The sequence below is a fragment of the Pan paniscus genome, chromosome 20 (assembly GCF_029289425.2).
Source record: "Pan paniscus chromosome 20, NHGRI_mPanPan1-v2.0_pri, whole genome shotgun sequence".
NCBI lineage: Eukaryota > Metazoa > Chordata > Mammalia > Primates > Hominidae > Pan > Pan paniscus.
The window spans coordinates 55,894,524-55,919,157 of NC_073269.2; the positions used below are offsets into that span (position 1 = coordinate 55,894,524).

Consider the following 24,634-nt stretch of genomic DNA (forward strand, 5'->3'; position numbering starts at 1 on the left):
GCAGTGAGCTGAAATTGCGCCACTGCACTCCAGCCTGGGTGACACAGTGAGACTCCGTCTCAAAAAAAAAAAAAAAAAAATTAGTTGAATGTGGTGTTATGCACCTGTAGTCCCAGCGACTTTGGAGGCTGAGGCACAAGAATCACTGAACCCAGGAGGCAGAGGTTGCAGTGAGCCGAGATCGCACCACTGCACTCCAGCCTGGGCTACAAAAAAAAAAAAAAACCAGAAACAGGCAAAATTAATTTTAATAATATGTCTCTATAACCCAGTACACCCAAATTATTATTTCAGCATGTGATCAATACTTTACAATTTGTATTGTTTTATTTAGTTGACACACAAGTTCTCACTATGTTGTCCAGGCTGGTCTCCAACTCCTGGGCTCAAGCCATCCTCCTGCCTCACATGCGTGAGCCACCACGCCTAGCCCCTATAATTTTTACTGAAATATTTTACATTTTTTCTCCACACTGTCTTCTAAATCCCGTGTATGTTTGCTGTTGACAGCCCCTCTCAGTTTGGAATGGCCACATTTCAGGATCTCAGGAGCCACTGGCTGGCAACTGCTATATTGGATGGTGCAGCGCTAGGGTCCTCTTAGCACTGATCAGGAGGTGCTAATCAGAGGGGCTTCCTGGAGGAGGTGATACCTGAAGTGAGGCTTATGGGAGCTTCCATAGAAGTTGGGAGCAGGGACAAGACAGGATTTCTAGAGAGAAGGATGGCACATATACTTGCTTTCTCAGTCATTGACTCATTTGTTGAATGCACACCCCACCCTGCTGGGGACTACGCCCTGAAGGATGTGGGTCAGAGCAGATCTCTGCCCCTTCGATAACTAGACATTTATAGAGCACCTGCTGTATGCAGGGCACTGCTCTAGGAGCTCCCTCCTGATGCTTACAGTCTGAAGTGGGAGGAAGTTCGACAGTGGAGAGAAATAAAATTGTGACATGGTGAAATGTACCAGAGAGGACTTCTTGAAAAATAACTCTTTAAGCAGAATAATAAAGAATTGACTTTAAGGAAGTGAAACGGAACGGCCTTTCAGAGGTGGCAGGAGCCGAGACCCAAATGATGGGAAGATGACAGGGGAGGGGTGGCCCCAGGAAGAGGGCACAGCTTGTGTGAAGGCCCTTGAGGCAAGAGGATGTGCGTGTTCCCGGAGCAAAATGGAGGCCAGGGGGCCTGGATGGACAGTAGGGGTCTGAGGGGTGACACCGGCAGGGTGGCTGTGACAGGGGCAGAGGGCTTGATGGGCCGTGGAGTGGAGCACCCCCAGCTGGCATCACAGAGCCCAGGATATGGAAACACGAGGGAGGCAAGAAGGCCAGAGGGGAGGCTGCTTCACTGACCTGAGCGAGCGAGCATGGGATCTGGATGAAGTGGTCACTGTGGAGGTGCTCAAGACATGTTCTGAAGGTCAAGTTAGGAGGAGGTCGCTGGGCACAGTGGCTCATACCTGTAATCCCAGCATTTTGGGAGGCTGAGGTGGGAGGATCGCTGGATCCCAGGAGTTTAAGGTCACAGTGAGCTATGATTGCACCACTGCACTGCAGCCTGGGCGACAGTCTAAGACCCTGTCTCAAAAATTAAAAGGACGAGGCAGTAGCCCGATTGGCATGAGGATGTCCAGGTTCTGTTTGGAGGAGAAGAGGGAACGGTAGAACCTGTCAAGGGAGGGATGAAGTCTGGGGTGAGTGGAACAGGGACAGGAGAAGCAGAGAGGGCAGCCGAGAGCATCCAGTCGGATTGTGCTCTGAAGGGGGTGCTGTAGGGCATTGAGGAGCATGGAGGAAGCAGAGACCTGGCCTGCAGGATCAGGGGAGGCTTTCTGTGCTTATTCCACAAGCAGGTCCTGTCAGAGGTGTAGGAATGTCCCAGACAAATTGGGGAGAGGTTGGCAGCCAGAGAACAGGAGGCAGTGGGGACAGGCCACACGGGAGAGGACAAAGCCATGGCTGTGGGGACAAAGGGGGTGAGGACAGCACCCAAGGGTCTGACCTGGTGACTGGGTGGACAGTGGGACCTTCATGGGATTGAGAACTGGGAGAAGAGGCAGTGAGCTCAGTGGTAGGGGTGAGCACCCTGCGGCCAGCCGAGCTCTTTATTCATTCATTCATTCATCACATGTTCATCGCATGTGGGGAGTGGGGACAGGAGCTCTCAGGGAGCGTGTCTGGGGCCCTGAGGAGCCCCACAGATCAGGGGCCACAGTGGGAGGAGGAACGAGAGAGGAAGTCAGGGACAGCCCAAGGGTGTGTGCTCTGTGCTGTGGGGCTCAGCCAGCGGTGGTTCTTCCCTCTTTGAAACTCCCAGCCAGAGAAGGGGTCCTGGCCTGTCCTGAGCCCCAGGGCTTGGGGGTGGAGAAGATCTGCCTTTCCTGCTGGGTGGGGCCGCGCCTAGGAAAGAGAGGGCAGGTGGCTGACTCCCCAGACCCCTCACTGCCTACCCTCCTCCTCCTCTCCCAGGTAAGAGCAAAGAGGCGGAAATTAAGAGAATCAACAAGGAACTGGCCAACATCCGCTCCAAGTTCAAAGGTAGGCTGGGGGCCCAACTTCTGGTTCTGAGGGAGGAGGGGGCTGGGAGCTGGGGCTCCTGTGACCTATCCTGTGACCCTTCCTTATTTCTGGCTCCCCTTTCCTCCTTCCTCTGCCCTAGGAGACAAAGCCTTGGATGGCTACAGTAAGAAAAAATATGTGTGTAAACTGCTTTTCATCTTCCTGCTTGGCCATGACATTGACTTTGGGCACATGGAGGCTGTGAATCTGTTGAGTTCCAATAAATACACAGAGAAGCAAATAGTGAGTCTGGAGAGGGGGGTGCCAGGGCCTGGACTCCTGGGTCTGCGGGGGAGGGGGCTGGAGGTCTGGACTCCTGGATCTGAGGGAGGAGGGGGTCTGGGGGTCTGGACTCCTGGGTATGAGGGAGGAGGGGGTCTGGGGCTCTGGACTGCTGGGTCTGAGGGGGGAGGGGGCTGGGGGTCTGGACTCCCCATTCTGAGGGAGGAGGGCTGGAAGCCCAGACTCCTGGGTCTGAGGGTTGAATCTGGGGCCTGGACTCGTGGGTCTGAGGGAGGAGGGGCCTGGGGGCCTGGACTTGTGGGTCTGAGGGAGGAGGGGCCTGGGGGCCTGGACTCCTGGGTCTGAGGGTTGAATCTGGGGCCTAGACTCGTGGGTCTGAGGGAGGAGGGGCCTGGGGGCCTGGACTCCTGGGTCTGAGGGTTGAATCTGGGGCCTGGACTCCTGGGTCTGAGGGTTGGATCTGGGGCCACTCAGTCACAAGGCTCCTAGCCATCCACGACCTCCCTCCCCACAGGGTTACCTGTTCATTTCTGTGCTGGTGAACTCGAACTCGGAGCTGATCCGCCTCATCAACAACGCCATCAAGAATGACCTGGCCAGCCGCAACCCCACCTTCATGTGCCTGGCCCTGCACTGCATCGCCAACGTGGGCAGCCGGGAGATGGGCGAGGCCTTTGCCGCTGACATCCCCCGCATCCTGGTGGCCGGGTAAGGCACTGGGGACCCGTTGGCAGTGGGGGGCGTGGGGGTGATGAGTCCCAGCCAAGCGTGAGGCTCAGAGAGGCTCTGTTGCCTGCCCAAGGTCTCCCAGCCGAGATGTGGGCTAACGCTGGGCTGGGGACCCAGTGGTTCCGGCGGCAGCCCCATACTTGTCTCTTCCCGTGATACGAAGCTGACTTGATGGTGTGAGGCTGCTCCCGGCAAAGCCAGTGGGGTGTTTCTGAACTGCAGAATTCTAACACCTACGATAAGAGGCGTAACTGTGCTATGTGGGTGACGGCCCTCCAGAACTTCCTCATCTTCTCCATTCATTCACCAAACATTTTTACTGAGCACATACTATGTGCCAGGCACTGTGCTGATTGCTGGGGATGTTGTATTGTCCAGAGATGGACACGGTCATTGCCCTCCTGTGTTTATGGTCTGGAGCAGGAGACAAATGGTGATGGAAGAATTGCAGGATGAAGTGTAGAATTTGCCAGGTGCGATGGCTCATGTAATCACTGCATTTGGGGAGGCTGAGGCAGGTAGATTGCTTGAGTCTAGGAGTTCGAGACCAGCCTGGGCAACATGGCAAAATCCCAATCTCTACTAAAAATACCAAAAATTGCCAGGGCATGGTGGCGTGCACCTATAGTCCCAGCTACTCGGGAAGCTGAGGTGGGAGGATCTCCTGAGCTGGGGAGGCCGAGGCTGCAATGAGTTGTGGTTGCGCCAGTGTACTCCAGCTTGGTGTGCACACAGGTGAGACTTCTATTTCTGGCAGTGTGGTCAGCTAGATACCCGACTCATGTTCTCCCTGAAACCTAACTGTCAATATTGGATAAAAGAGGAAAGACAATATTATTTAATGGATTCATGAGGTAGCCAGAAAATGAGGAGCACACAGGCCACAAGCTAAGAGAAGCCGGGCACCCAAGCAGATGAGCCGCGTGCTGGAGCCAGCATTTGCTTAGAAGGCATTTGCTGAACTGGGTGAACCCGAGTATCGGTTTTGGGGCCCTGCAGCCTCTGGGAACAGAAGACAAAGCTTGTCCGAGAAGTTCTCGAAGGCTGTACTTCAAAGTGAGAGTGACCTAGAAATAAACCCCCTTGGGGACTATGAAGAAAATTACCTGTCTGAAACGTTGGCACGGAGCAGCCCTCAGACTGGTTTTCAGCCTGACTTTACCCTATCTGGGTAGTCCAAAAGCCCCTAAGTCAACCTTTAGTTTAAAGTGATGGAAACTGGAGGTTCCCTAGTGCTTCACAGAAGCAAACACGAGTCTTTTCTGAGGAAGCCCATTTTCACCACAAGCTTCAGTGATATCCACAGATAAAGCTCCAAGTGATATGAGTAGCTCACAGCCAAAAATCTCTAAACACATGACACAAGACACCATGAGGGAGAACCAGCAGAAATAAAACAGAAGGCCGGGCGTGGTGCTCACGCCTGTAATCCCAGCACTTTGGGAGGCTGAGGCAGGCAGATCACCTGAGGTCAGGAGTTCGAGACCAGCCTGGCCAACATGGCGAAACCATGTCTACTAAAAATACAAAAATTAGCCAGGTGTGGTGGCACATGCCTGTAATCCCAGCTCCTCTGGAGGCTGAGGCAGGACAGGAGAATCACTTGAACCCGGGAGGCAGAGGTTGCAGTGAGCCGAGATCGTGCCACTGCACTCTAGCCTGGGTGACAGAGCAAGACTCTGTCTCAAAAAAAAAAAAGAAAAAGAAAACAGAAAATAACTTTGGAATTGGAATTATACAGAATGTAAAAGAAGTATATTTCATATGTTTCAATAAATAAGAGAAGCATTTTAAAATATGAGTAAAGTTTAAGCAGATTTGAAAATATAATTGAAATAGTCAAAAATTGCCAGGCACAGTAGTGGCTTACACCTATAATCCAGGCACTTTGGGAGGCTGAGGTGGGAGGATCACTTGAGGCAGGAAGTTCAAGATCAGCAACATAGTGAGACCCTATTGCCACAAAAACTAAAATATTAGCCGGGTGGGGTGCTGTGTGCCTGGGTAGTCCATCCAGGAGGCTGAGGCAGGAGGATTGCTTGAGCCTGGGAGGATGAGGCTGCAGTGAGCTGTGATCTCATCACTGCACTCTAACCTGGGTGACAGAGTAAGACCCTGTCTAAACAAACAAACAAAAAAAACCAAAAAACAAATAAATGTTTAAAACATTAAAAATTAGGTGTCTGAATTTAGTTAGCAGAGTAGGCACAGCCAAAGCCAGAATTAGTGGCCTGGCAGTAGAACTGAAGAAAGACATCAAAATGCAGCCCAAAGAAGACAAAGCGATGGGGATTTTAGGAAAGAGACAAAGACTCATGGAAGACAGAGAACGTCTAACAGAATTGCCATTTAGAGTTGTAGGGAGAGATCGTGACATAGGCAGTGTTCGAAGAGAGATAATGGTTGAAAATATTCCAGAATGGATGAAAGAGGCTGATTCCCAGATTCAAATAGGCCAGGAAATCATAAGCAGAAGTACAGACTGTAGGGGGTGACTGTGGGGCAGCAAGACCAGCCAGGCATCTGTCACCAGGTCCAGGTCAGAGCTCGCGGTGGCTTGGACCAGGGCTGTGGCGGTCATGTGGTTATGAGAAGGGCATGTTTCGGGAGTAGAGTCGATGGATTATATGTGCTGTGCTAGGATGAGGTGGGGGCATTGAACAGGTGAGTGAATGATGGCAGACCTTTCAGCAATGTGACAAAGGCCATAGGAAAATGGGTCAGAGAGGGCAGAACCTGAGTGTGGTTTGGTCATGCTGAATTTGAGATGTGTATTAGACATCTGAGTAGGACTCTGGGGAGGAAGTTGGATTGCAGGGAGTCAGGGCGGGAGGGAGAGAGATCTGAGAGAGATCGGCACCGTCCAATAAAAATATAATGCAAAATACAGGCCAGGCACGGCAGCTCACACCTGTAATCCCAGCACCTTGGGAGGCCAAGGTGGGCAGATCACTTGAGGTCAGGAGTTCGAGAACAGCTTGGCCAACGTGGTGAAGCCCCGTCTCTACTAAAAATACAAAAATTAGTCAGGTATGGTGGCGGGCACCTGTAATCCCAGCTACTTGGGAGGCTTAGGCAGGAGAATTGCTTGAACCCAGGAGGTGGAGGTTGCAGTGAGTGGAGATTGTGCCACTGCACTCCAGCCTGGGTGACAGAGTGAGACTCCATCTCAAAAAAAAAAAAAAACATTAGTGGGGTGCAGTGGTGCACACCTGTAGTCCCAGCTACTCAGGAGGCTGAGGCAGGAGAATCGCATAAACCCGGGGGGCAGAGGTTGCAGTGAGCCGAGATTGCACCACTGCACTCCAGCCCGAGTGACAGAGTGAGACTCCATCTCAACAAAAAACAAACAAACAAAAAGCAAAATACAAACGTGTGCCTGTAATCCCAGCTACTCGAGTGACTGAGATGGGAGGATTGCTTGAGCTCAAGAGGCCCAGGATGCAGTGAAGAGGCCCAGGCTGCAGTGAGCTGTGATCATGCCTAGGTGACAGTGACACCCTGTCTAAAAAAAAAAAATGCAAGCCACATAGGTGTTTTTCTGTTTTCTAGTATTTAATATTTCAGTTTAACCTGATCCACACAAAATATTATCACTTTGACACTGAATCAGCATAAAAATTATTCACGAGCTATTTTATTTGACATCTGTGTTTGGTGCTAAGTCTTTGGAATGCGGTGTTGCGGGCGTCTCTCAGTTTGCACTCGCTGCAGTTCCAGTGCTCTGGGGGCTGTTGTATCTGACAGCATGGGGATTGATGGCAGTTAAGCTTGGGCCGGGTGAAGCCCTTGAGGGCAGGTGTTAACTGGGAATTCCCAAAAGCTGGGCCCTTGAGTGGCCCTGGTGCAGCCCAGCGTGTTACGCTCTGGCAGGGGGGATGGGAGTCATGATCAGGGGTGTGGGAGGAAAATCAGGATCAGGCCATGACTCAGAATGCTGAGAACTTTGATGGAGGAGGGAGTGGCCAGTCGCAAATGCTGCCAGCAGTTTCTTTAGGACAAGGACAGGCAGTCAGCATCAGCTTGGGGGAGACAGAGGTTACAAGCCACCCTGAAGAGGGAAGAACTGGGCACTTTGAGGACTGAGAGGGAGGCCAGCGTGGCCAACATGTGTGGGTGCAGATGACATTGTCCCTGGAGTGGATGCCGAGGGGTGGTGCTCTGCCAGGGTCAAGGGGCCAGGGTGGGGCTGTCTGGCTCTAGGCTGCCCCCTCCACACTGGAAACTTGGCCTCAACAGTGACTGGGGCACGAAGGAACTTTATTTTGTAGGTAGACTTTTATTTAACTTTTTATTTTTTGGAGACAGGGTCTTACCCTGTTGCCCAGGCTGGAGTGCAGTGGCACAGTCTTGGCTCACTGCAACCTCCGACTCCTGGGCTCAAGCGATCTTCCCACCTCAGCCCCCTGAGTAGCTGTGATTATAGGTGTGCACCACCATGCCTGGCTAATTTTTGTATTTTTTTTTTTTTTTGTAGAGATGGGGTTTTGCTATGTTGCCCAGGCTCCAGGCTGGTCTTGAACTCCAGAGCTCAAGCAATCCTCCTGCCTCAGCCTCCCAAAGTGTTGGGATTACAGGTGTGAGCCACCACTCCCATCTAGGCTTTTTTTTTTTTTTGAGGCAGTCTCTCTCTGTCGCCCAGGCTGGAGTGCAGTGGTGCAATCTTGGCTCACTGCAACCTCTGCCTCCCAAGTTCAAGCAATTCTCTTGTCTCAGCCTCCTGAGTAGCTGGGATTACAGGTGTGTGCCACCACACCTGGCTATTTTTTTTTTTTTAGTAGAGACGAGGTTTGCCATGTTGGCCAGACTGGTCTCAAACTCTTGACCTCTATTGATCCGTCTGCCTCAGCCTCCCAAAGTGCTAGGATTACAGGCGTGAGCCTCTGCACCCGGTCATTTTAACCATTTGAAGGTGTTCAGTTCAGTGGTTTCCAGTATATTGATGATGCTGTGCAACAACCACTACCACCTAATTGCAGAACACTCATTGCTCCAAAAAAAGACTCTGTACCCATTAGCAGTCCCTCCCCATTCCCTCTTCCCCTCAGCCCCTGGCTGCCACCAATCTGCTTTCTGTCACGGATTTGCCTAATGTGGACATTTCATAGAAATGGAACCGCACAGTAGGTGGCCTTCTGTGTCTGGCTTCTTCCACTCAACAAGATGTTTTTCAGGTTCATCCACATTGTGGTGCATATCCGTGATTTGCTCGAGATAGAGTCTCACTCTGCTGCCCAGGCTGGAGTGCAGTGGCATGATCATAGCTCACTGCAGCCCTGACCTCCCAGGCTCAGGTGATCCTCCCACGTCAGCCACTCCAGCAGCCGGGACTACAGGCACAAGCCACCACGCCTGGCTAATATTTGAATTTTTTATAGAGACAGGGTCTCACGATATTACCCAGGCTAGTCTTGAACTCCTGAGCTCAAGTGATCCTCCGTGGCCTCAGCTTCCCAAAGTGCTGAGATTACAGGCGTGAGCCACCGCGCCTGACTTGTGGTTTTATTTTTTATACTTGAATATGCAGCTTGATATTGTGTAGTTTAACATTTTCCTAAGTAGCACCATAGCCCTTATTCCACTTAACCAAGTTGATAAATAGCTCTTCTTCCTTTGTGTGGTATCCTTATCTGTAAATGGAGATGATAGAATCCGCGTCCTTAGAGGGCTGTGGTGGGGAGCGAGCGAGCTGTGCGGGAACACTTAGAGCAGAGTTTGGCCCAGAGTCAGGACTCGGGAGATGCGCTGTGGCTCAGGAGATGTGTGCCGTGGCAGCGATGGGAAAGTGGCCCAGAGTCAGGACTCGGGAGATGCGCTGTGGCTCAGGAGATGTGTGCCGTGGCAGCGATGGGAAAGTGGCCCAGAGTCAGGGCTCGGGAGATGCGCTGTGGCTCAGGAGATGTGTGCCGTGGCAGCGATGGGAAAGTGGCCCAGAGTCAGGGCTCGGGAGATGCGCTGTGGCTCAGGAGATGTGCGCCGTGGCAGCGATGGGAAAGTGGCCCAGAGTCAGGGCTCGGGAGATGAGTGCCATGACAGAGATGGGAAGGTGGCCCAGAGTCAGGGCTCGGGAGATGCGCGCCGTGATGGAGATGGGAAAGTGGCCCAGAGTCAGGGCTCGGGAGATACGTTGTGGCTCGGGAGATGCGCGCCGTGATGGAGATGGGAAAGTGGCCCAGAGTCAGGGCTCGGGAGATACGTTGTGGCTCGGGAGATGCGCGCCGTGACGGCGGGGGGCAAGTGACCCGGAGTCAGGGCTCGGGAGATGCGCGCCGTGACGGAGATGGGAAAGTGGCCTGGAGTCAGGGCTCGGGAGATGCGCGCCGTGACGGAGGTGGGAAAGTGCCGTCACAAATGGAGCATCGTCTGTGGCCAGGCTTCTTGCTGGTTTCTGGTTCTAACTTGATGACCACTGGGCAGTGAAAGTTTCTGTAGGGTGAGCGTCTGGGGGCAGCACTGCTGGTCTTGGTCTGCTTTACACACAGCAGTGGCCTTTCTAGACAGAGGAAGCCCAGAGCCTCTCCAGAGGGCCTGTCCCTGTGTCCGCCTCCAGCTGCAGCACACGAGGGTTCCCAGCACTTTAGGAGGCCGTAGCGACAGGCGTCAGTCGGGCGAGTATCTGCCTGGATGACGGCAGGAGCCACCTGCTGGGTCCAGTGAGACATGCTGCCACAGGCCTTTGACTCGTGCAGGTCTCCCCTCTGAGGACTTCTCCCCTGTGTCCTTTGCTGTCTGTTGGGTGCTTTCTGGGAAACCCTTTACTGATAGGCCACGGCTGGGCCAGTCTTGACAGCTCCCAGCACCTCCTCTTACTCAAGGCTATGGCCATGCGCCACACAGTCTCATTTCTGTTTTTTTTTGAGACGCAGTCTCACTCTGTCTCCCAGGTTGAAGTGCAATGGTGAGTCTCAGCTCACTGCAACCTCTGCCTCCCAGGTTCAAGCGATTCTCCTGCCCCAGCCTCCCGAGTAGCTAGGATTTCAGGCACGTGCCACCATGCCCAGCTAATTTTTGTATTTTTAGTAGAGATGGGGTTTCACCATGTTGGCCAGGCTGGTCTCAAACTCCTGACCTCAGGTGATCCACCTGCCTCAGCATCCCAAAGTGCTGGGATTATAGGTGTGAGCCACTGCGCCTGGCCTTTTTTTTTTTTTTTTGTAGAGACAGGGTTTTACCACGTTGGCCTGGCCAGGCCGGTCTCAAACACCTGGCCTCAAGTGATCCGCCTGCCTCAGCCTCCCAAAGTGTTGGGATTACAGGTGTAAGCCACCATGCCTGGCCCACCATCTTATTTCTTTGTCCCCAAAGCCGACAAGGCTCCTCATTTTCCTGAAGGGGAAACAGCCCATCAGAGAGGGTCAGTGGCTTACCCCCAGCTGTGCCCCACAGTCACAACCTCAGGCAGGCGTGTCTGACCCCAGAAGGTGCTCCCCTGGGAGCCTCTTCTAGAACAACATCATGCTCCATGCTTTTTGCTGTGCTAGGAGCTGGGTTATGGTTGGGGCCTGGAGTCAGCCCTCTGAGATGGGCTGCCCGCTGGCTGCCAGGTTCTGTGCCAGGCAAGTGCTGACCCTGGTTTCCTGTGACTGCTGTGATGAATTACCACCAGCACAGCGGTGTCAAACACCGGTTCTGGATGTCGGAAGTCCAACATCCATCTCACGGGGCTAAAATCAAGGCGTGGGCAGGGCTCGTCCCTTCCGGGGGCCCTAGAGGAGAGGCCGTGTCCTTGCTTTCTCCAGCTCCTAGAGGCCACCTGCTTTCCTTGGCTCGTGGCCCCTTCCCCCATCCCCAAAGGCAGCAGTGTGGCATCTTCTCTCCTGCCTGACCTCTGTTCCATCCTCACATCATCTCTGACTCTGAACTGTATCTTTCCCTTATAAGGACCCTGTGATGACATTGAGTCCACCTGGATCACCCAGGATCCTCTCTCCATCTCATGATCCTTAACTTTATCATATCTGCAAAGTACCCCCACCCTTTTTTTTTGTTTGGAGACAGGGTCTTGCTCTGCCACCCAGGCTGCAGCCTTCACCTCCCAGGCTAAAGCGATCCTCCCACCTCAGCCTGCCAAGTAGCTGGGTCTACAGGCATGCGCCACCACGCTTGGCTAATTCTCGTATTTCTAGTAGAGATGGGGGTCTCACCATGTTGCCCAGGCTGGGGCTCAAGTGATTCTCCCGCCTCAGCCTCCTAAAGTGCTGGGATTACAGGCGTGAGCCACCCTAACCCCCAGAACCTGTGAATATATTCCCTTGGATTCAAAAGGGCCTTGCAAAGTCTGTTCCCTCACAACAGGCAGAGGGACCCTTTAAAAACCTAAGCCAGATCAAAAATACACCCATTTTCTCAGTTTGTTGTGGAGAGAAGATAAACGTGTGAATCCACCCAGAGACCTGTGGGAGTGCTGGACAGGCCGAAGGGGTCCGGGGGCAGCTGTTCCTGCTGTCGTGTTAACATCACGCTGATTCTCTGCTCACCACCCACAGCGGCTTTCATCTCCCAATCGGTAAAAAGCCAAGTCCTCACTTCAGCCAACAAGGCCCTGCAGGGTCTGGCTCTCTGTTCCCTCCCTGTCCTATCTGCAGCCCTCCTGCCCCATGGCTCAGGCCGCAGCCTGCAGGCCTCCTCGCTGCTCCTCCTACGCACGGGCTCCGCCTTCCTGATGGCCTTGGCACAGGCTGTTCCCTCTGCCTGGGACGTTCTGTTGCAGAGGATTTTCAGTCTTTCCTCATTAAGTTACTCTGTTTTGTTTATTTTTAAATTTTTTTATTTATTCAGAGACAGCTCTAACTCTGTTGCCCAAGCTAGAGGGAGTGCAGTGACACAGTCATGGCGCACTGCCGCCTCGACCTCCCAGGCTCGAGCAATCCTCCCACCTCACCCTCCCGAGTAGCTGGGATTACAAGCCTGCGCCACCACACCCAGCTAATTTTTGTATTTTTGAAGAGACTGGGTCTCACTGTTGCCCAGGCTGGTCTTGAATTCATGGCCTCAAGTGATCCTCCCACCTCGACCTCCCAAAGTGCTGGGATTACAAGCGTGAGCCACCATGCCCAGCCCTGACAGTATTTGATGTATGTGTTTTCGTGGTGCTGTCTGAAATGTAAGCCCTGTGAGGACAAGTGTTTGGACCACTTTATTCACCACTCTATCCATGGAGTCCACAGCAGTGCCTGGTACCCCATGGGCACCCAGTAGGTGCTTGGTGAATGAATGAAGGTGCAGAGCCAGGCTTGACATGTTCCTGAGCCCTGTCAGGGACCCCATGAGGTTACTGAGATGCAATCATTTTGCAGATGAAGACACTGAGTCCTGGTGGGCCATGAGGTCAGCGCCAGACTGGATCCTGCGGCCGCCTGGCTGTCTGTCCCTCTCGCTGGCCTCGCACACCCTTCCTGGGAGGAACAGGAGAGGAGGGGAGGTGTGCAGGGCTGGGGTCACTGACTCTGCTTCCCCTGCCCTGCATGGTGTCCCCACAGGGACAGCATGGACAGTGTCAAGCAGAGTGCGGCCCTGTGCCTCCTTCGACTGTACAAGGCCTCGCCTGACCTAGTGCCCATGGGCGAGTGGACGGCGCGTGTGGTACACCTGCTCAATGACCAGCACATGGTGAGCCCCCAGCCCTCACACCCCCGGATACCCAGGGCTCCCACCTCAGCCCTGACCCCCCTGGATGCCCGGGGCTCCCACCTCAGCCCTCACGCCCCCGGATACCCAGGGCTCCCACCTCAGCCCACACACCCCCTGGATGCCCGGGGCTCCCACCTCAGCCCTCACGCCCCCGGATACCCAGGGCTCCCACCTCAGCCCTCACGGCCCCGGATACCCAGGGCTCCCACCTCAGCCCTCACACCCCCTGGATGCCCAGGGCTCCCACCTCAGCCCTCACGCCCCCGGATACCCAGGGCTCCCACCTCAGCCCTCACGCCCCCTGGATGCCCGGGGCTCCCACCTCAGCCCTGATCCCCCTGGATTCCTGGAGCTTCCCCCTCGGCCCTGACGTTCACCAGACACCAGAAACCATGATCCAGTGTCCCCGGTACTCATTACCTGCCCAAGTGTCCAGAAACCCTCCCATCCCCATCTCTGACACTCCCCTGGCTGGCCAGGGATCCTGTCCAGTGACCCCCACACCCCTCACCAACCACCCAGTCCCTTAGAAAATCCCACTCTGTTTCTAATACCTGGAGATTCCCCCAACAGCGCCCATCACCTGCGCACCAGCGCAGAAACCTTGACCTTGTCCCACCCCCACAGTCCCAACCCTCTAGAGTCTCGCCCCTTCACTGCTCCTTACCCAGCTGCCTGGGTTCCTGCCAGGGACACCCCACACACCCAGGTCAGTGCTGGCCATGGCGCCTGAGGCCCCGTGGCCTCCTCACCCCACCCCTAAAGCACGCACAGTGACACATGTGCACACCCCTAAACCCCATCCTCCCAACTGCACACACATCCCGACCCTGTCCCGCTCCTGAGCCTCTGCTCTCAGGTACCGCCTCCCCCAGGGGCCTGACTTGTCTCTCCTCTGCCCCTGCAGGGTGTGGTCACAGCCGCCGTCAGCCTCATCACCTGTCTCTGCAAGAAGAACCCAGATGACTTCAAGACGTGCGTCTCTCTGGCTGTGTCGCGCCTGAGCCGGGTGGGTGTGGCCTAGATATTGGCTGCTGGAGGTGGCCCTGGCATCCCTATGCCCTCTGACACCCCTCAGGCCCCCACTCTCCCTGAGAGGCAGCCCAGCCCAAGGTTTACAAACTCAGGCTCTGAGCTGGATTCATCCTGGCTCGGCCTCTTCCTGGCTGGGTGGCCCCAGACAAGTGGCTTCACCTCCCTGGCCTCAGCTGCCCCCTGTGTTCAGTGGGGATAATACCGGTGCCCACCTGGAGGCACAGAGCGCTGTGGATAGAGTGCTCAGAACAGGGCCTCGCGGGCCGAGCACCCCGGGAGCCAGCCGCCCTCATGACCTCCTCCCTCTCCCACTTCTCTCTGTCTCCCACCTTCCCTCTTCTGGCTTTGCCTCCCGCCTCTCTCTTTCCTGTGCAGCCTCTCACTCCTGCCTGGCGTCCCTCTCCCACCTTTGCTCCTGTCCTGCCCAGGAACATCCCCTGAGGCCTTGTGCATGCCAGGCTCCATGTCGGGTGACACCAGGGACACAGATGAGTCAGAACCAAGCTCTGCTCTTAAGGAGCTCCCTGTCCTGCTGGCAGGGAGGTGACTCAGTCACAGATTGTCAGAAAAGGGGTGACTTGTGCTATAATGGAGGTAGGATAGGTCACCCATAGGAGGCACTTAACCCAGCCTGTGAGTCCACGAAGGCTTCCTGGGGGCGGCGATCCCGGAATTGAGACTTAGAACACACATGCGCATCTCCTGGGCAGTCAGGAAGAGGCCTGGATTCGCAGGCAAAGAGAAGAACACACCAGCTCGTGCATCCACTCATTGTTTCTTTTTTTTTTTTTTTTTTTTTTTTTTGAGACGGAGTCTCGTTCTGTCCCCAGGCTGGAGTGCAGTGGCGCAATCTCGGCTCACTGCAAGCTCCCAGGTTCACGCCATTCTCCAGCCTCAGCCTCCCGAGTAGCTGGGACTACAGGCGCCTGCCACTATGCCCGGCTAATTTTTTGTATTTTTAGTAGAGACAGGGTTTCACCGTGTTAGCCAGGATGATCTCGATCTCCTGACCTCGTGATCCGCCCACCTCGGCCTCCTAAAGTGCTGGGATTACAGGCGTGAGCCACTGCGCCTGGCCCACTCATTGTTTCTTTCTCAGGTTTTTTTTTTTTTTGAGACAGGGTCTTGCTGTCGCCCAGGCTGGAGTGCAGTAGTGCAGCCATGGTTCACTGCAGCCTCCGGCTCCTAGGCTCAAGCGATCTCTCGCCTCAGCCTCCCGAGTAGCTGGGACTGCAGGTGCCTGGCTAATTTTTGTATTTTTTGTAGAGATCGGTCTTGCTTTGTCGCCCACACTGGTCTCAAACTCCTGGCTTCAAGTGATCCTCCCGCCTCAGCCTCCAAAAGTGCTGGGATTACAGGTGTGAGCCACTGCACTCAGCCTCAGTCATTGTTTCATTCATTCATCACACATCTGAGTACTGCGGTGTGCCAGGATGACAGTGAGGTAGGAACACAGACCAGCACGGAGGTGGGACAGAGCTTCCTGGAGAAGGGCTTTTCAAGGTTGAATAGGAGTTTGCAATGAGGAAAAAAAGTCACATGATCTTTCCTTTTTTTTGAGATGGAGTTTCGCTCTTATTGCCCAGGCTGGAGTGCAATGGCGTGATCTTGGCTCACTGCAACCTCTGCCTCCTGGGTTCAAGCAATTCTCCTGCCTCAGCCTGCCAAGTAGCATGGATCACAGGCATGTGCCACCACGCCCAGCTAATTTTTGTATTTTTAGTAGAGATGGGGTTTCGCCATGTTGGTCAGGCTTGTCTTGAACTCCTGTTCTCAGGTGATCCACCCACCTTGGCCTCCCAAAGTGCTGGGATTACAGGCGTGAGCCACTGCACCTGGCCATGATCTTTCAATCTTTCACTAATTCTCTGCCTCTTCCCCGAACCTCTTCCTATCTGACCTTGTATTAGGCCTAGGGACCCAAAAAAGGATCAGACCCAATCCCTGCCCCTGAGTGGCTTCAAGCCTTGTAGGGGGACTACAGGAAACAGCCTCCGGGAGCCGGTGCGCTGTGTGCTCTGACGGAGGAAGCCTGGGGCATGGGAGGCTCAGAGCCGAGTGAGGAGGGGGCCCTGGGAAACTGTCACACAGAAGGGAACCAGCAGAGACCTTTCCTGCCCATCACACACCAGCATTACTTGGAAAGGTCAACCAGCTGGGCTTAGTCCTAGTTTTGCCCCCATTCAGTGTGCCTGACGCTTCCTCGCTTCCTTCCCAGAGCCTCAGATTCCTGCTTCATAAAACCATTGCATTGGCCGGGCATGGTGGCTCATGCTTGTAACCCCAGGACATTGCGGGACTGAGGTGGGAGAATTGCTTGAGGCCATGAGTTCGAGACCAGCCTGGGCAACATAGTGAGACCCTGTCTCTACAAAAAAACCCACTAACAAAACCATTAACACTGACAGCACTGCCCTTGGAAGGCACCATTTGCTCCACCCTGGCATGTGGACCCACGTGCCCCTCCCACCCCAGCCCCCAACTTATTTCTTGCTCTTCCCCGCCAGATCGTCTCCTCTGCCTCCACCGACCTCCAGGACTACACCTACTACTTCGTCCCAGCACCCTGGCTCTCGGTTAAGCTCCTGCGGCTGCTGCAGTGCTACCCGCCTCCAGGTAATGAACACCGTGCACTCCCCAACCCGGGGTGGCCTGCTGCTGGCATCTGGGGGCCTCCTGCTCCACAGCGCACCAGGTGGGACTGGAGGGTCTGGGTCAGGATTTCTCTGAAGCTGGGGCGGTTCCTCTGTCCCCTTACGTGGCTGCACTCGGGGAGGCAAGCAGGCAGCCCGAGGCCCAGCGCCTACCCTGTGCAGCATTGTGGATCAGCCTCATAGCTGAGGTCCCTGCTACCCGGGCTCTCACTCCAGCCCTGTTGCGAGGGACTGTTAACTGTGCCTGTTTTATAGATGAGGAATCTGAGGCTTGGAGAGGGAGCTCCTGGCCCAGCGTCACTCACCCAGTCAGTGGGTGATTCCAGGCCGTGCTACCTGAATTACCATAGCCCTGTCAGGGGTTTTCACATCTGGTGGGAACCTTCCCCTACTGCTCACAGTCACAATAGCCAGTGTGTATGAAACTCCTGTAGTGAGCCAGGCACTGTGCGGGGGCACCTGCACCTGCCGAACAGAGCTGGCAAGGAGGAACAGCCAGTGTGATATGCACACAGGGAAACTGAGGCTTGGAGGTGAGACATCACCATTCTAGGCAGTAAGTGGCAGTTGGCCCCCAGACTCTCTGCTCTAAACCCCTCCCTCTGCCACTGAGCTCCCCCGAGCTTCTGTCGCCTTGGCTGACTGACCTCATGGAGCAGTTTCTTCAGACCCTGTGCTGAGGGGCTTGGCACACAGTAGGTGCTAATGCACCAGTTCCCTCCGTTCAGCCAGCATGTCCAGCACCTGCCAGGGGCCAGGGCTGATGTACACCACCAAATCTCTGGGTGTGCATGCCTGTCTGTTTGCATGCCTGCATGCGTGCATGCGTTCGCCTGTGTGTGTCGATACCTGCCCGTGTGCATGCATGTCTGCGTGCATCCCCTGTGTGTGGATGTGTCATTGTGTGTGCATCTGTATGTATGCATGTCTGTGTCTATATGTGGCAGTGTTCATGGTATCTCTGTGTCCCTCTATGTGTGTACATGTGTATGTATCAGTGTGTGCATCTACATGTGTACCTGTGCATGCAAGTGGATGTGTACATGAGTGTAGATACCTGTGTGCATGCCTGTGTGTGCATGTCTCAATGCTTGCCAGCATCTACGTGTGTCCATGCATGTCCCTCTGCACATGGTGTGTGTGTACACACTCTGAGTATACGATATGGAGGTGACACCAGAGGCCCATCGTGTGTGAAGCCAGTGATGAATTCTGTTGTGTGGCCCTGGGGACATGTCTTCCTTCTCTGGGCCTCTTTTTCGTCCTGTCAAGAAGGGCTTAAGTCATGCTCTAAGCCCATGACCACCCCAGAAGGCCCAGCTGGTAATTCTGGGGTACACCCATTGCAGGCACCTCACCCACTCCAACCCTCGGTGGTGTAGGAACTGGAGACACAGCCTTGTCCTGAGGCTGGGCCTGAGGACACACCAACCCTGTGTCACCTCCTTTTCAGCAAATGGTGGTGGGCTATTGCCAATTTGTTTGCAAGTCATTTTTTTGTCATATGCATTATGAAAAGTTTCCCAGCATCCAGATAAGTACAGAGATTTCATTACTTGGACTTCACAGTTTGCCATGTATGCATGCTCTTGTTTATTTTCTTCTGAAATATTTAAAAGTAAATTACAGACATCATGATGTTTTGCCTTTAAATATGTTGTTCTGGGCCAGGCACAGTGGCTCACGCCTGTAATCCCAGCAATCTGGGAGGCCGAGGTAGAAGGATCACTTGAGCTCAGGAATTCGAGACCAGTCTGGCCAACATGGTGAAACCCCATCTCTACACAAAATACAAAAAATTAGCCAGATGTGGTGGTGCATGCCTGTAGTCCCAGCTACTCAGGAGGCTGAGATGGGAAGATCGCTTGAACCCGGGAGGTGGAGGTTGCAGTGAGCCAAGATTGTGCCACTGTACTCCAGCTTGGGTGACAGAGTGAGACTCTGTCTCAAAAAAAAATTAAAAAAAATTAAAAAACAGAATATATATCACAGTACAATCTAGGATCACATATTCAATCGGATTCTGCCAGGCTCAGTGGCTGACACTGTCATCCCAGCACTTTGGGAGGCTGAGGCAGAAGGATCGCTTGAGCCCAGGAGTTTGAGATCAGACTGGACAACATAGTTGCCCTGTTTCCAAAAATAGGATTTAAATTGGATTCTGTCTTTGTTATTTCTCATAGTCTGGACTAGCCCCCCTACACCTGTTTATGGAGAAACCAGGAGATGCCATTGCTGTGTGTCCCATGGTGGCGACTGGGCTCATTGCTGCCTTGTGGTGTATTTTAGCTTGTTCCTCTATCTGGTGAATTTTCCTGTGGAAAATTCTGCGGAAAAATCTGCGGAACCATTTTTTGCTGGAACGCTTGACAGCTCTTGTATACACTTGAAAACACGTCACATTCTAGGAAACGTGGTGATTGGTGCTCCTGTGAGCTGCTGGCTGGCATCTGTCAGTGGTGGAGAGCTCTGGGGGGTGAGGGGGCACCTGGTTGAGCCTTGTCTCCTTTGAGCTCCCAGCCTCTAGGCCAGGAGGATGGCACTGAGTGTGCCTGCAGTGTCCTCTTGCTGAATGGACACTTGGGTGGGTGGCTTGTGCATTTTTGTCAGGGGCTGCTCGGCACTCACACCAGTCCTTGGGAAGGCCTGGGTTTGGGGGCACCTCTGGGGAGGGTTCCTGGAGCTTCCTTTGCTCTGTGAGAAACTAAGGAGCCTCAGAGCTGCAGATGAGGAAACTGAGGCTCACATGGTGCCACCTCTTGCCCGAGAGGGTCAGAGCAGGAGGAGAGCCCAGGTCTGAGGATAGATCGTGTGTCTCCAGAGGTTCCTTGTCTCACCATCTCTGCTGGGCTGGGAAGAGGTTGAGGGAGCAGAGACCCTGGCCCTGAGCTGCAGAATTCTCGAGGGTCAGAGGCACCCCGAGCTCCTCCTTTGGAAGACAGGAGCTGGGGCATGGCCACCACCCCAGCAGGTGTGCCAGGTGGGCAGGACACTCAGCCGGGGGCGTCCCCTTCGTTTCCCCAGAGGATGCGGCCGTGAAGGGGCGGCTGGTGGAATGTCTGGAGACTGTGCTCAACAAGGCCCAGGAGCCCCCCAAATCCAAGAAGGTGCAGCATTCCAACGCCAAGAACGCCATCCTCTTCGAGACCATCAGCCTCATCATCCACTATGACAGGTGCCCGCCTGGGCCTATCAGGGCCTGATGCCCGGGGCCAGGAAAGAGGGGCATGGAGGCCCGGACTCCTGAGTCCTAGGCAGAGGGCAGGGAATCTTGACTTTTAGGTAGGGTAGGAGGAGGATGGGGCTGTGAAGTGTCACCTGTGAGGTTGGTGCTGGGGCCCTTCCTGGGGGCAGAATTGCTAGGTATCTTTCTCTGGGCTCAAAGGCCCAGCTGTCTGGGTCACTGGAGGTGCAGTACTGCGACGCAAGGCCGGCAAGGTTAAGACCTGGATCCTTGGGGGCTGTGAGATGGGTCAGCTGGGGCCCGAGTCCTCCACCTTCTCCTGTCAGTTCTCTTACCATCCCTCTCTTGTGGCCCCTGCTGGCAGTGAGCCCAACCTCCTGGTTCGGGCCTGCAACCAGCTGGGCCAGTTCCTGCAGCACCGGGAGACCAACCTGCGCTACCTAGCCCTGGAGAGCATGTGCACGCTGGCCAGCTCCGAGTTCTCCCACGAAGCCGTCAAGACGCACATTGACACCGTCATCAATGCCCTCAAGGTGTGAGCCCTTGGAGCCCACCCCGGGCCTGCTACCCCCCAGAAAGACCAGAGGCTCAGAGGCCCTTGGGTGGCCAACCCTGTGCCAACAGGGAGTCTAAAACACACCTGGGCTCTGCTCTCCGCCCTCAGACGGAGCGGGACGTCAGCGTGCGGCAGCGGGCGGCTGACCTCCTCTACGCCATGTGTGACCGGAGCAATGCCAAGCAGATCGTGTCGGAGATGCTGCGGTACCTGGAGACGGCAGACTACGCCATCCGCGAGGAGATCGTGAGTGCTGTGGGGTGCGGGCTGGACTCTTGGGTCTGAGGCAGGAGGTGGCTGGGGGCCTGGATTCCTACGTCTAAGGGAGGAGGGGCTGGGGCCTGGACTCCTGGGTCTCCAGATGGGGGCAGTGGTGAGCCCAGATCCAGTTGAGTGAAAGCCCGACGTGGCCTGCGGCACTGTCTCTCTCACACGCCCCGGCGGCAGGTCCTGAAGGTGGCCATCTTGGCCGAGAAGTACGCCGTGGACTACAGCTGGTACGTGGACACCATCCTCAACCTCATCCGCATTGCGGGCGACTACGTGAGTGAGGAGGTGTGGTACCGTGTGCTACAGATCGTCACTAACCGTGATGATGTCCAGGGCTACGCCGCCAAGACCGTCTTTGAGGTCAGCATCCCTGACCCTGACCCTATGACCCCACGACAGGACCTAGAGGCAGAGCAAGGATGGCCGGGGCCGTGGCGCCTGCCAGCCCGCAGCCACCGTCCTCCTGCACCGCCGTGACCTCAGAATGGGGCCTCTGCCTCTCTGGGCCAACCCAGGGGACCCAGGGCTATGGTCTCATGGGCCTGATGTGAGGAGTCCCCAGGGCATGGGCATGGGGCACCCAGTGTGCAGTCCTGGCCCCTGGATCTCGGTAGTTTCCCTCTGCCCCAGGAAAGGGGCCCCACACAGTCCTGTTTTTTGTTTGTTTGTTTCTGGAGACGGAGTCTCACTCTGTTGCCCAGGCTGGAGTGGGGAGTGAGTGCCGTAGTGCGATCTCGGCTCACTGCAACCTCGGCCTCCCAGCGTCAAGCCATTCTCCTGCCTCAGCCTCCCCAGTAGCTGGTACTACAGGCGCGCACCACCACACCCAGCTAATTTGTTTGTATTTTTAGTAGAGACGGGGTTTCACCATGTTACCCAGGCTGGTTTGAAACTCCTGAGCTCAGGCAATTTGCCTGCCTCGGCCTCCCAAAGTACCAGGATTACAGGCATGAGCCACTGCTTCCGGCCCACAGCCCTGTTTTACTTCCTGTGTGAGCTTGGGCCCGTCACTCAACCTTTCTGTGCCTCAGTTTCCCACCTATAACCCCACCTGCAGCAGAGCTTTCAGTGTTCCACCAGTCAGTAGGTGGCTGCACCCACTGATCCCGGAGAGGGCGCTCATTGTTGTCCTCTCCACGCCCTTCCCCACCCCCCTCAGGCGCTCCAGGCCCCTGCCTGTCACGAGAACATGGTGAAGGTTGGCGGCTACATCCTTGGGGAGTTTGGGAACCTGATTGCTGGGGACCCCCGCTCCAGGTGAGGGAGCCTCAGCCTGCGGGGGAGAACACACATGCTTCTGAGGGGTCCAGGGCTTGGGGGATCCCCAGGGGTCTCAGGGCAGGCGGTGATGGGCTCCCATCCTCTCGGCCTCCACCCCAACCCACCTAGCAGGGTAAGAAAGGAGCTTAGTCCCAGGATCGTGGACAGAGTGTGACTGTGGCCCCTGTCTGGTGCCTGGGGAGGGCCACTCCCCTCCAGCGGCTTGGGGTCCTGGGACGGGTCCATCCTAGGGAGGGGCACCTCTCGAGGGGGTTTCTGGGAGAGGGCAGTGGAACCTGGCCCCGCTGACACCCACTCCTGCACACAGCCCCCCGGTGCAGTTCTCCCTGCTCCACTCCAAGTTCCATCTGTGCAGCGTGGCCACGCGGGCGCTGCTGCTGTCCACCTACATCAAGTTCATCAACCTCTTCCCCGAGACCAAGGCCACCATCCAGGGCGTCCTGCGGGCCGGCTCCCAGCTGCGCAATGCTGACGTGGAGCTGCAGCAGCGAGCCGTGGAGTACCTCACCCTCAGCTCAGTGGCCAGCACCGACGTCCTGGTCAGAGCCCTGTCCCCCCACCCCACCCCTCTGGCACACCCCCTTCCCGCCCTCCCCTCCTCCTGACCCGAACTGACCTTCCCCACCCCGACCGCGCCAGGCCACGGTGCTGGAGGAGATGCCGCCCTTCCCCGAGCGCGAGTCGTCCATCCTGGCCAAGTTGAAACGCAAGAAGGGGCCAGGGGCCGGCAGCGCCCTGGACGATGGCCGGAGGGACCCCAGCAGCAACGACATCAACGGGGGCATGGAGCCCACCCCCAGCACTGTGGTGAGTCTCCTGGGGTGGGCCCTGCCAGGGTGCCTGGGGCTGGGTCCTGCCGGGCGCCGCCTGTCCTCACCGTGACCTGCGCTTCCTACAGTCGACGCCCTCGCCCTCCGCCGACCTCCTGGGGCTGCGGGCAGCCCCTCCCCCGGCAGCACCCCCGGCTTCTGCAGGAGCAGGGAACCTTCTGGTGGACGTCTTCGATGGCCCGGCCGCCCAGCCCAGCCTGGGGCCCACCCCCGAGGAGGCCTTCCTCAGGTAGCACCCCCTGGGCCCGGGCCCCTTCTCGCGGCCACCCCCAGGGCTGTCCCTTCTCGGCCTCTGTCCCCGTTTTCCCTGAGCCCCTCCCCAGCCCCCGACTCGCTCCTCTCTCCATCCTGATGCCTTCGCCAGCCCTGGCTGCTGCCTCCCCTGCCCCAGCCTCCCTGCTCACGCCCTCCCTCTGCCACTCTGGACTCCGCCGACCCTGGCCACCCTTCGTTGTCTCCTTTCCTGTCACCGTTTCTCAGCCTGCTCTTCCTTTTCTCCTTCTCTCCTTCCCTCTTCCCTCCCTCCCTCTCTGTCTCTCTTCTGCCCTCTCGCTGCCTATCTGGGATTGGCTGCCTGCCACGCCTGTCTTCTCTTGTCTGCTCTGGGATTGGATGGCCCAGCGAGCTGGAGCCGCCTGCCCCCGAGAGCCCCATGGCTTTGCTGGCTGACCCAGCTCCAGCTGCTGAGTAAGGGGTGGCCTGGGGTGGGAGGTCGGTGGGGCGGACTCGGGTGTCCCCAGGGAGAGTTAGGGGACTGGGAGCCCTCGCCAACGGGTTCCTGATGAGCAGCAGAGGCAGGGACTTGGAGGAAAGGGAAACTTGGTGTCTGCCGATGCGGGGGCACGGGCCAGGGTTCTATTCCCATTGGAGGCCACTGCTGGATGGATGCGAGGTTCCTCGAGGCTCTGTGAGGGGTCTGGATATGTGGTTCTGGGGTTCTGTCCTTAAGGCTTGTTCTCGCACTCAATCGCTCTGGGCCTTTGCCCCTCCCCACCAAGTTCCTTCCCATCTCACTCCGCTCCATGCCTCCAGCCCAGGTCCTGAGGACATCGGCCCTCCCATTCCGGAAGCCGATGAATTGCTGAATAAGTGAGTCCTGGGAGAGGTGGGGGAGGGGAACGGGACAGGTGCGGAGCCCAGGCCAGGTGCAGACAGGCACCCCCGTCATCTTGCGCCCCCTGCCCCCTCAGGTTTGTGTGTAAGAACAACGGGGTCCTGTTCGAGAACCAGCTGCTGCAGATCGGAGTCAAGTCAGAGTTCCGACAGAACCTGGGTGTGTCCCGGGGGACTGTGGGAATGGGTCGGAGGGAGACCTTGGGGAAGGGGTCAGAGGGACTCAGATGGAGCTCTGCCTCCCCCACCTACTGCAGGCCGCATGTATCTCTTCTATGGCAACAAGACCTCGGTGCAGTTCCAGAATTTCTCACCCACTGTGGTTCACCCGGGAGACCTCCAGACTCATATCCTCTCAGGCCCGGCCCAGCCTCCTGCCTCTCCACGTCGGCCTTCCTCACCGTGGGGAAGCCGGCTGACCCAGGTCCACACTTCTCTTCAGCCTCTCTTGGGCACGCAATTAGTTCTCTGAGATTGAGTGTCTGCATCTGTAAGATGGGGGTGGGATTCCTTCCCCCAGGACAGGGGATGACAGTGAAGTGGTG

The 24,634-nt window shown here is 56.0% G+C and overlaps 1 protein-coding gene across 4 annotated transcripts in view; it reads left to right on the forward strand.

The window, feature by feature from the left end:
* AP2A1 (adaptor related protein complex 2 subunit alpha 1) overlaps window positions 1-24,634 on the forward strand; it is a 40,846-nt gene that overhangs the window by 12,681 nt on the left and 3,531 nt on the right. Inside the window, exons 2-19 of one of the 4 annotated variants that reach the window (XM_055103346.2) lie at window positions 2,475-2,543; window positions 2,665-2,807; window positions 3,322-3,515; window positions 13,016-13,145; window positions 14,074-14,175; window positions 16,709-16,817; window positions 19,880-20,030; window positions 20,404-20,572; window positions 20,704-20,841; window positions 21,043-21,225; window positions 22,025-22,122; window positions 22,454-22,685; window positions 22,786-22,953; window positions 23,045-23,205; window positions 23,598-23,663; window positions 24,009-24,065; window positions 24,167-24,249; window positions 24,347-24,435. In XM_055103346.2, the coding sequence (XP_054959321.2) occupies window positions 2,475-2,543; window positions 2,665-2,807; window positions 3,322-3,515; window positions 13,016-13,145; window positions 14,074-14,175; window positions 16,709-16,817; window positions 19,880-20,030; window positions 20,404-20,572; window positions 20,704-20,841; window positions 21,043-21,225; window positions 22,025-22,122; window positions 22,454-22,685; window positions 22,786-22,953; window positions 23,045-23,205; window positions 23,598-23,663; window positions 24,009-24,065; window positions 24,167-24,249; window positions 24,347-24,435 (2,342 nt within the window). Of the gene's footprint in view, window positions 1-2,474; window positions 2,544-2,664; window positions 2,808-3,321; window positions 3,516-13,015; window positions 13,146-14,073; window positions 14,176-16,708; window positions 16,818-19,879; window positions 20,031-20,403; window positions 20,573-20,703; window positions 20,842-21,042; window positions 21,226-22,024; window positions 22,123-22,453; window positions 22,686-22,785; window positions 22,954-23,044; window positions 23,206-23,597; window positions 23,664-24,008; window positions 24,066-24,166; window positions 24,250-24,346; window positions 24,514-24,634 lie in introns of all 4 variants that reach the window. The other 3 variants (XM_063600512.1, XM_055103347.2, XM_063600514.1) reach the window with 3 other exon arrangements.